Genomic DNA, 11,116 nt, shown 5'->3' on the forward strand with positions numbered 1-11,116 from the left:
TTGCGTTAATTCAATAAAAGCCAAATATAATTTATTAAGTAGGTACATACGAAAAAAAAATCTTTTTGATTTGCTCATAATTCAGGAAACCAAGGAGAGGAGATATATTTTACATTAAATTTCATTTATTACGTTCGGAGCGTGTCAGTCGTCATTTTTTCAGATTTATAAAAATTTTTAGTAGCAATGTCCATTACTTTCATAGCGGATATGGCCTGTTTTGCAAGCACACACCCCTTTTTGACGACTTGAATCCAATTGAAAACTTTCGCCTGGGGCGCATGGACCAATTGTACCTGCAAAAAATGTTTGCAAAAAGGTAAATTTGCCTAGGATCCGAATTAAGATGCTATGTACCTATTTCAAAACAGAGATCAGTGTCATCATGATAATGCGGCAGAAATGTATGGCACCCGCAAGTTTTGTCCGGTAAGAAAATTTGCCCAACTTCTTTACACGGGCCTTTCGTAAAGTGCTCAAAACAGCCATGTTTTTGACCGTAAAAGTAGTCGGTGAGCTCTTGCTTGTTGTTGCATTTGCAAACTGAGAGGCCGTGCGAGTCCATGGTGAGCAACTGCCCTTTCGCACAAGGACCACGCGTTAATCTTTCATAGCACTTGCCCGTTTTAGGCCAAAATAATTGATTTATGTTCGAGCAACTTTCCATCATTTGGCACTTGCCCCATTCTCGTCTGTCTCTAAAAATACAACATTTCATTAGAATAAAACGCACATGGTGGCTAATACTATGTACTTTGTAGTTCTAGCAATGTCAGGGGCAAAATAATGATACTTTTCGCAGGGCCCAGTGGTGAACAGTTCGTAGCAACGACCGTCTCTTGCCGATTGTGCGGTATTCGGCGGACATTTGCATTGTGCGTTTAATTTTTGCTGTTGACCAGAACCACTTGCTTCAGGACTCAGTTCCATGTCTTCTGGGCAAGGATAACCTTTCTGAAATATAAACAGGTTAAAATTGCGTAGGCATCATTATTAATGAATGTTATACAACAATTCAATTTATCAGTTATTATTACTATGAGACAGGCGTAAAGAACGTGATGAAATTCACTTTTACTCAGTATGTGAGCAAAGGTCGTCAACGTTACGTTACTTTTCAACATTAAACATGCTTGCGAAATTCTCAGTACATTTCTGAATAATTAATGAATGCAAATGTGGATGAAAACTACAATCGCGGAAATAAACAGGCTAATTACGTTGCCAATAAATGCGAAAACCGATGCGCATGCTGAATGTTATGTAATATTTGAACTTGCAACAAGTTAAGGCGTTACACAATTTTGCTACGTAAATAGCACGCGCCTTGATAAAAATGCATTTTAATTAAGCATTTTATAATTGATTTATTCGTATAACTGATGAAATTATTATTCCTTGGCATTTATAAAATTATTTGCTATTCTTATATAATATATGACATTTACATATTGCAGGCATCAATTAATTCAAACAGGAAATAAGTGCAGAAATTACGCGTAATTCTGTGACAATTACCTATGTTATATAATTGACAATTATTACGCAGAAATCGTTAAGATTATTAATTAAATGATTAATTTTTTAGTTATTCGAATTTCACTTCTTATCTGATTGTTGTTATTACCTGAAATATTTTGTAACACTTGCCGTCGTCAGGCCAGTAAAGCAGTTGCCAACCACGGGGTTGATTTGCGCAAGGATTGAGCATTGGATTTGCCCATGGCGGAGGCGCCACCGCCGTCCACGCTCCGGTCAAGCAATAACTCAGGAAACATGTCCAGAAGAGCTGCAAACAGTGGTGCAGATTAGCATATATTCATAAATAACAACAATGGAAAGTATTGCATCACTGAAACAAAAACTACAAGCAAAGAAAGTAAAAAATTATGCATCGGCATGTGTCACATCAGAAGCAAGTTTTGTTTTACAAGTGCACTACACTTGGGTTTTCTCGAATTAATTTCAGAATTCCACTTTCATCTGGCGGCAGTAATAAATTACCTATTAGTACAATTGAGTTTAACACATTAACTTCCAAAGTCAAAGCTTTCATTCGCAAATTTTTAATTTTACGCTCTGTTCTTTATTAGCGCGTCACGTTGTAAATTTTAATTATTTATAGTTATGGTTTTACAACTATAATATTTCCAAGTAATTTATTGTTAAACTCCATAAATAATAAATAGTGTTTGCCAAGGTTTATCAATTTTTTAAAAGCGTCACCATTTTATGAACTGAAGTGTCGTATTGTCAATCAAGCAAATAAGTTTATTGCAGATGTCAGCAGTAAATCCCCAGGGACGCCTCACAAATCAGAATGTAATTTTAACTTTTAAAAGATCGTAAATTATAGTTTTATCTGATTTACACTTCTGCTTATTTCTCATCTTCGCATGCACGGATTTATTCTAATTAGTTTCGAAAGGATGCGCAAATCGGTAAAATATTAATGCAAGTGGAAAGCGTCATTAAATCGATTTTCGTTCAGAATTATTATTACCATCGATTTACGAGTAATTACTTAACGTAATCCTAACAAAACAGCAAGTAATTTGAAATTTACACATAATTGTCTATAAAACGTTGGGATTTAATCCACTAATATAATAACATTTTATTGAGACTATTAACTGAGATAAAAAATTTCTTATCTCGCAACTGTGGCCATAAATTCATATTTATACAGAGCTCTAACATAAAAAATAAGAAGAAGATATCACATACGAGTAATTCACATTCATAGTGTTAGATGTACTTTCCTTTAGATGTCGAAATATAACTTATTCAATTACAAGGCACCTTTGAATTGAATTAATTATTGTAGAATTAAACAAACATTAATTTCAACAATGTTTAACTTTCTTCCTACTTTATTTTTATTTATTTCCCGGAATGTTTCCTACACTAAAATAAATTAAAGTTTGGTAATAATAAGTTGCTCAACAATATGTTAAATTTATCGCATCACACCCGCATATTACACAATCATCTTTGCTTTATTCGTTTCGTTCTGCGATTACTTCTTTCCTTCTCTGTTTGATTTGATTGTGGTTGCACGTTTTGTTGGGTAATTTATACGGAAATTCACAGAAATATCGAAGATTACGTACGTACGAGATTCGGAAGATCCAATTGTTTAACGCGTAACAATAAAGTTGTAAAAAACGTCGCAATGCAAACCGGAACACCACGATGATGGAATAAAAATAAAAGTTAAGCTTACACCAACCATTACAACTATAAAAAAGTCGTAATGTGAAAATGATATAATATACAATACTATTTCTAAAACACCGTGATATTAGCACATGCAGAAGAAGTTGAAGAAGATATTTAGCGCGATTAACAATGGATAAAGAGTGAACATTGTAGGAGGGACCGGCATTAAATTGCTATGAGAGGAAACTAAATGTCGATGTGTATTTTGCATTATAAGGCTTGTCATGCCTTGAGAAAATCAGAACAATAGAAAGACGTTGGATGACGATACCACGGCAGCCTACGAGGTCGTGAAGATGTGTGGCACATTCCAGGACGATGTTGATGTTGCTGATTTTACTTTTTGATTATAAACATTTATAGGCTTAAGTTTTAGTTTAGAATAATTAACAATTGACGTAATATTTCTTTGACTATTTTTCATCACTAATTCTTGGCAATTTAATTTTTTTAACTTCAGTTGACAGTGCAAATGAAGTAAAACGAATAAACCAGCTAAACAATAGAAGTAGGTACAACGCGGAGGTTTATCGTCAAAGTGTGTGCGCGAGCATATGAATATAAACGCAGGAAAGCAATCGGCGGAGAAAGTAACATTACATACTGCGCGTTTATGTGCAGCGACATGAAATCTGCCCAAGACCAAGACCGAACGATAAGCGGCACGTACATGGATACTTTATATTAGGAAATTTGTATCATTTCACGTCGTGGTATATGGCAATGGGTATTATTTATGTGGCTGTGCATTCGTGAATTATATAAACTTCTTCGGACATGTAACATTCACAAAAACTGCGATAATCACAACTTGCTCTTTTACTTTTGCTAATTGTTGAAAAATTAATATTCTCGGCTTCCTACTAATTCTGAAAGTTCAAGGTACATAAAATGTAAAATTTTGAACAACTCTAGACGCATATATTGTGTAAGTAGTGGTTTAAACCAGCAAGTTTTTATATGTTTTTGTTGGAGCATGATATAAATTACATCATATTCAAGTTTGAGGTCTACAAAGAACATCCGCATGAATATAATTATAGCTTAATATAAAGTTATGAATATATACCTGAGTGAAAAGGAAGCACGGTTTTTTGTGAGCCTAAATCCCGCCGTAAATTAATAATTTGTTTAGATTAGTGGTCGATGCGGATACAATATGATTATGCAATTCAAGTGGTTCGTGTTCTTTACCTTTACCTTATGCAGAGAGCACTTTAACCGGCCTGCAACATCCGCGTCATCGTCATCAAATGGTATGCGTGTGCGTGTCGCAATAGCACAACGTTGAACGGTTTTCCAACGAAATCGAAAACGAAAGCTCAAGACCTCGGACCTCGGGCGGTACGATAAAAATCCAAAGCAAGGAAAAATGTACGCACATATAGCGTATGAATGCCGAAAAAGGTCAACAAAGGATGAAAGGGAGCAATGCACTCTACGCCTCTACACGTACCTAAGGTCGGCCTTTCTTTTATTTCTGCTTAAAATACGTCTTCTCGAAAAACGTCACCTTTGTGCGTGAGCAAAGACCACTCGATAATGTAGGAGAGTCGTGAGTTATACGATGGTTGTTCCAACTTCAGGGACAATTCAATTAGAGTTTCAATTAGAAATAGTTTCTATACTTTCGATTTCTTGTAAACCAAAGTTGTGCACAAAAACTTAAGACAATTGAATTTAAGTCGAAACTGAGAGTAATATGACGGATTTAGCACATGCTATATTTAAATAACCAAGAAGTAATAAGCTCGCGGGCAAATGCTTGTGTTTTAATATATTACGAATTTAATGCGCTCTTGTATAATTTTGAGGTGTGGCGCCAAACCGCAAGATTTAATGTGCCAGAAAATATTAGTCCTTTCTTGCCCGTGCTGACCAATATTATAATTTTTATATAAATCAGCAGATGCTACAGTACAGTAGCAATTATTAAACTTCCGACTTAGTCCATATACGCACATATTTAATTATAAATATTGTATCATTGTAATATATTTATTTATTCGATTAAAGCTTTCTCATAAATCTGATAAACGTGTTTTCGAAAAGTTTGTAAAAATAAAGGAAATATAAAAATCTCTCCGTATAAGGCGCGTAAATCACAGTTGTATGCACAACTTCACGAGTGCCTGAGATTTTCAAGTAGTATATCAATAAAAGGAAACCAAGGTTAATAAAATACTATTGATTCTATTATTGTTTTTGTGAAATAAGCCATGATACTGCAGAAAATTATATAAATTAGTATACCGATATTATCTTAGGAAGTAAATGTGGAAACAATGAAGTGAAAATGCTATACCATGCCTCGCCTAAATAACAATGATTAGACTATGTTTTTGTTTCAAGAGTCCGGTCGAATGGAAGCCAATAATAGCAGTAGTGCTGCCTTGGCCTGCGCAAATTCAATGAACTTCAATGCTTCAAATCACTTCTAACGCAATCCCGAGTAACAGTCAGCAATCACTGATTATGATCAAACGTGCATAAGAAATTTAAACAAACTCTCAGTGCTAAGTCACGTTTTACGATTGTTTCATTACTCTGCGCACGCGAATAAATCACACCGAAAGAACCGCATCAATATTAAGATACTTCAGAGGTTTGCTTGCACTTTGGCACCCGCATTTATTGTCAATCAGCAATTGAATGAATTTGCAAATTAATATCGTGATGATAGATCACTAGACTGATGAAAATTTGAATCGCGGTTCTTTGTTATCTATGCGAAATGAATCAATTAACTTGAACGTTCAAAGTTAACGCACGAGCGTACACCTAATTTGGCGCATTGTGAAGAATTGAGCCAAGGTTTTCTCGCCTTTTGTCATGAATAACAAAGTTACACATGGACATGCGCAAGCAATATCAGCAATTAAAATATTGTTGACACTCTGCAAACCTCTGGAAGGGCCATAAATTAATCAATCTTTCAAGACCCATGCAGCTGCATTTATTTTGGTTGTAATTCCTGGCTGCTGACATTAATTGCTTAATTAATTAAATTTCAAACACGGTATAAGTTTGAAAGCATACGGATCCACTCAAACGCCGCACGGAAGAAAAGAAAAAAACGAACATGGATAAAACTAAGCACACATGTAATATCCAAAATGTGTTCTTTGAAGCTCGCGTACAAAATTTCACTTCTCGGTGGCGAAACTCTGTTTTTGTCGACAAATTGACGCGTCGTTGTAACCGCAACTTTTTCAGATTGTTTCGTACACGTGTATGTTTATAAATAATTTACGAATATTATAATAAAATAATAATAAAGCTTCATGCAGCATGTTTTATATTAAGACATCTTTAGTTATGTGCTGCGTTTTGCAATTTTGACTGAATGAATCACCTATATAAATACGCGTGATGCACTTGAACCGTTTGTTGTAGTGTTAATGCTAATCCACATAAATTAAACGCAATTTTCTACACGTAACGAAGTGAAGCGCAAAATTTGAAAAATGAAATTATTCGATAGACAATAACTGATAAAAAATACTTAGAAAGTATATTACACTTATTTTTGAAAAAAACAAAAGATTAAATTTCAAATCCAGCTTAATTGTTGCCCAACTTAGTATAGAAATTATACTCGATCCGAATTTGTTGTAAGTCGTTTGATCTTTCGCATTTCACGATTGTTGGTGCAAGAAAATCGAAGGCAATGTCAGCCACATGCAATGCAACAACGCAAACCAATTTTATGCTTTTGTTCACACAAACGTTGCTTGGTTTTTTCTCCTCGCTTCAACAATGTATACACGTACAAAAGTTTCCACAACTATTATTTTCATGGTAGTAATGTACCATGTTCTTTCGACTTATTGAACCACGACAGAGCAATCGTAATTTTTGTTTGCTTCTCAGAAACCAATTACGTTGATGCAAAAATCTTATATGCAACAAGCTGAAAATTGGTTTACTATTTTTACGTAATATTGAAAACTCACCAGTTTAAAGGTAGCTAAAGTCATATTCCCAGTGATAGATCAAGATTAACTACATAATAATAATATCGAACACATTACGATCACTTTTACTTTCAATCTTTGATTAATTTAAACTGATATGAATCACATCGCGGACTATCATAACAGTTATATGATATATTTCATTTGAATTATAAGCACGTGTTTGGTATGAACGGTTTCTTCCTGCCGCGACGTCGTCGACGCGTTCAATTCAACTGTTTGCTTTCTGCAGCGTGCGTTTACTTGCGCGTCAAGACGCAACTCTAACAGACAGGAGTGGTGTTTGTGCGGTGGGATATTTCAATGTCATCCGTTGTAATCAGTATCGTGTACGAATTGTTGTCTGACCAGATTGTAGCCGAGCTCTGGCACAAGACGTTGGCACAGCGGACGTAACCGCGAATTAAAGCAGTGACTACGTAACTATCGCGGAAGGAATTGAATAAGATTAATTGTAATACTTGTGTTACAAAGCTGTGGAAACAACAAATGCGATGAATTGATTTATATTTTGCAATTTTACACACGTAAGCTTTGCAATGCAATATCAAAACTTCTCAAGTACCACTAATTTGAAAAATTAGGTCACCGATGACTCGATGGACGCATAAATGAATTTCTGCGATTGGCTTACATTTAGTTTCACTTTCGTGTAATGTTATGACATATTCAAAGAAAGTATTTTTCAAGTAGGTTGGGGCTAATCGCTTATTTGGCACGCATTGCTGCTCTGCTTTTTGTTTCTTTTGAATTTCAATTTTGAACATGCTGCTTGAATAATAAAATACCACCAGCGATTTACAGAGCTGAATAATGCAACCCTGTGTTGTCCTTACTTAACAGCGTCGTAAAATAAGCAATGACTCTGACACTGTGATTAACGTACCGTGACGTCTCGTTTTCTACGATTTGCAGGCTGCGGTCAATTATAATTATAAAAATCATCGTCATTGGCGTACATATTTATTGTCACCAGGTAATCATTTTCTTCCACGCATAAACTACAGCCATTTAATCATCCCACCGCAGATAATAAATTATACATAGCACGCGCATTTCCAATGGAAATGACCGTACTTTTAAGCGGGGCCAGGCGCATATCACCTTGATATTAATATCACGTAGAATTGTGATAAATTCAACACGTTTGACACGAATAGCTGGGCGATAGCATTGAATTAATATAATGATAGAAATGTCATAGACGTCTTCCGCATATATAGTTTTAAAAAACAAATAATAATTAAAAATAATTGTATTGCCTTATTGAATGGGAAAATTTTTACTTGATAACATTGAACAGTAGAAGTCTGTTCATCTATTCAAGGACCGTTGGCCTAGGCTGGCTAATTTATAATAAAATGATCGGCATTTAAATATGCATTAAATTTTATTAATGGAATTGGGAAACCGTTTTATATTCGTTTGAAAGCAAAAGTTCTCGACGCGCATGTTTATGGTCATTGCAGAGCGTATCATCGCCAGTCGGTGGCAGAGAAAGTGAGCGTTTTCGTTTTCCACGATTCTAATACAACCTCTTGACCCGACTCATCGCGCCGCGATCGGCACGCCGATGCGTCTATAGAAAATATATTAGCGAGACAATAAAAGTCATCATAGTCACGCTGTCGCTGCGTTGACACATATTTTTTGCCGAGGCTGTCAGCCGGATTTAAAGTCGACGCAAATGGTGCAAATAATGCTTTAATAATGTGAAAAAACATCATGTTTCCCAGTAGAAGTAAAGATATTTGAATAAATCATGTTGAATTTTAAACTGATAGAGATCTATGTTTCTAACAGCAACTTTGTTTCGCATATTTAAGCAGCACGCTGATTCTACATGATAGAACACTTGACTTCCCGTAAATCCCGAAAATTGCTTGATCACGGTTTAAATAATTAATCAAAAATGCCTAAAATTGGTTAGAGTAGTGTCGAGTGGTTGAATTTTTTTAAGTGTTATTGAAATATCATTTTGGAGTACGCCTCAGAAATTATACACATTGTATGTAGTATTATCACGAAATCAAATTGCGTTTGGTTGTAAATGTAATCAATATTCAAATGTATCAAAACCTGATTGGAAAAGTAAAATGCATGATATCAACCTAGAAGTAGACATTTCCGATAAGCAAACTAAATTTCACAAAAAGAAAGATACCTAGTAGTACCACAATGTAATTAATCGAAAGTATTCACGCGTAGTAGTTTTATCAAATGATTGCATCATGAAAAAATAACGGCGGCTAAAAATTGGATTAAAATGATCAAGATCATGATGGAGATCCATGATGACGAAGCTGCGTATGGTGGATCAGAGTCCAAGTGGCGTCGCGGCAGCGCAATCTTAATTCGGTGCGTCGAGATAGATAATAACGCCGACCCGCGACTCCCAGACAAGATGCTCAGTCGTGCGGCAGTGCGCAATCACCATGGACACGGTGCAGTACTCCTCCACGTCGGACAGCGACGGCGAAAGCAGCGGCAGGACACTCAACTTCGCCCGTCTACATTTGGGCCTCGACATTGTTGAAGACAATCTCCTGCAGCTCTGTGAAGACGAGAAGAAGTCGCACGAGCGTGTTGAGACCATCCTGTTAAATCACAATGAACTGGTGCAGTTTCCAATCAGTTTGTGCAAGTTCACGAACCTGATAACGCTGGACGTCAGTTCAAGTGGCTTGACGCAGCTGCCGGATCTGTTCAAATTCTGTGCGCTCAGCACGCTCATTGCTAAGAACAATTGTTTAACAAATGACAGTCTGCCAAAGAGTTTCACCGCAGGTAATCTACGGGAACTTAATTTGAGTGGTAACCAGCTCACGCATTTTCCCGAACAAGTGTTTGAATTTGTTAACTTAAAATATCTCTACTTGGGTGGCAATCGCATCGGGACTATATCCAGAAATATCTGGAAACTATCAAAGTAAGTTGCTGTTTATTAATAAGTAAATACTTACGAGTACTTAATCTGTCATATTTATAGCTTACACATTTTGTCTATGGGTGGAAACCTTCTCACTGAAGTGCCCACAGCGCTTGGCTCGCTCACCCATCTGCAGGCGCTAGTTCTCTGCGACAATCTGCTCGAATCGCTGCCTGCCAACATCGCGTATTTACACAATTTAAAATCTCTACTCCTGCACAAAAATCGACTGAGAACGTTACCGCCTGATATCGTCACGCTTAAAAATCTGACTGAGGTACTAAAAATCTACTAAGAGATTATTCCAAACTAAATATTTTTCAAATTTCAGTTGAGCTTGCGAGATAATCCGCTCGTGGTACGTTTCGTCAGCGATCTCACGCATAATCCCACATCCCTATTGGAGTTATCAGCGCGTATCGTAAAGGAACATCAAATTCCCGTTCGAGAATGCGACGTTCCGCGCACATTGTTTAATTATCTGCAAAGTGCGCATCACTGTGTGAATCCCAAATGCAAAGGTCAGTAATTGCGCAGTTTCATTAAATTGAATTTGACTGTAATTTCCGTATGATTTGCAGGTGTTTTCTTTGATAATCGTGTGGAACATATTAAATTCGTCGATTTTTGCGGCAAGTATCGTATCCCCTTGCTGCAGTATCTCTGCTCCTCGAAGTGTGTGACGGGTACGCCGGTGGACATGGAGGCTGGACCAAGCCATCTAATGCGCAAGGTTCTTCTGGGCTGAGTGACAGACTTTCGAAACATATTTTATTATATAGTTTGAGCGCAACTGTGTGATTTTATCTTTAAATATCAATAAAATAAGCAATTGTACATAAACTAGACACCATAGTCTTATCCTTATCTATGCTGATATGAAAACCGTCTCCATGAATATTGTAAATTGGTAGTAAGTTAATTTTAGCAAAAACAACTGATAAACCTATATGACACTGATAAGAGAAAAACATTCAAGTGAATGTAC

At 36.2% G+C, this 11,116-nt stretch overlaps 2 protein-coding genes across 2 annotated transcripts; one reads left to right on the forward strand and one right to left on the reverse strand.

Moving 5' to 3' along the window:
• Positions 1–177: 177 nt before the first annotated feature.
• On the reverse strand, positions 178–7,432 carry LOC135792211 (uncharacterized). Its single transcript, XM_065302824.1, has 5 exons — positions 7,179–7,432; positions 1,628–1,789; positions 755–954; positions 358–698; positions 178–296 (listed from the first exon to the last, which is right to left on the reverse strand). The coding sequence occupies exons 1-5, from the start codon at positions 7,200–7,202 to the stop codon at positions 178–180; spliced, it is 846 nt and encodes a 281-aa protein (XP_065158896.1). The 5' UTR covers positions 7,203–7,432.
• A 2,158-nt stretch (positions 7,433–9,590) lies between these two features.
• Positions 9,591–10,976, forward strand: LOC135792448 (leucine-rich repeat-containing protein 58). Its single transcript, XM_065303093.1, has 4 exons — positions 9,591–10,128; positions 10,189–10,405; positions 10,460–10,649; positions 10,710–10,976. The coding sequence occupies exons 1-4, from the start codon at positions 9,635–9,637 to the stop codon at positions 10,874–10,876; spliced, it is 1,068 nt and encodes a 355-aa protein (XP_065159165.1). The 5' UTR covers positions 9,591–9,634; the 3' UTR covers positions 10,877–10,976.
• The last annotated feature ends 140 nt before the right edge of the window (positions 10,977–11,116 follow it).

This window comes from Atheta coriaria, unplaced genomic scaffold, assembly GCF_025399875.1.
Source record: "Atheta coriaria isolate IRGN ID8LTWV9N9 unplaced genomic scaffold, Caltech_Dcor_3.1 hic_scaffold_5_pilon, whole genome shotgun sequence".
Taxonomy (NCBI): Eukaryota; Metazoa; Arthropoda; class Insecta; order Coleoptera; family Staphylinidae; genus Dalotia; species Dalotia coriaria.

Excerpts from the sequence above, each read along its gene's own strand:
- LOC135792448 (XM_065303093.1), top strand. The coding sequence starts at position 9,635 with ATGGACACGGTGCAGTACTCCTCCACGTCGGACAGCGACGGCGAAAGC. Across the intron at positions 10,406-10,459 it reads CGCTTAAAAATCTGACTGAG|TTGAGCTTGCGAGATAATCC; the intron begins GTACTAAAAATC and ends TTCAAATTTCAG. Across the intron at positions 10,650-10,709 it reads TGTGAATCCCAAATGCAAAG|GTGTTTTCTTTGATAATCGT; the intron begins GTCAGTAATTGC and ends TATGATTTGCAG.
- LOC135792211 (XM_065302824.1), bottom strand. The coding sequence starts at position 7,202 with ATGACTTTAGCTACCTTTAAACTG. Across the intron at positions 955-1,627 it reads AGTGTTACAAAATATTTCAG|AAAGGTTATCCTTGCCCAGA; the intron begins GTAATAACAACA and ends TTTATATTTCAG. Across the intron at positions 297-357 it reads TGATCTCTGTTTTGAAATAG|GTACAATTGGTCCATGCGCC; the intron begins GTACATAGCATC and ends CATTTTTTGCAG.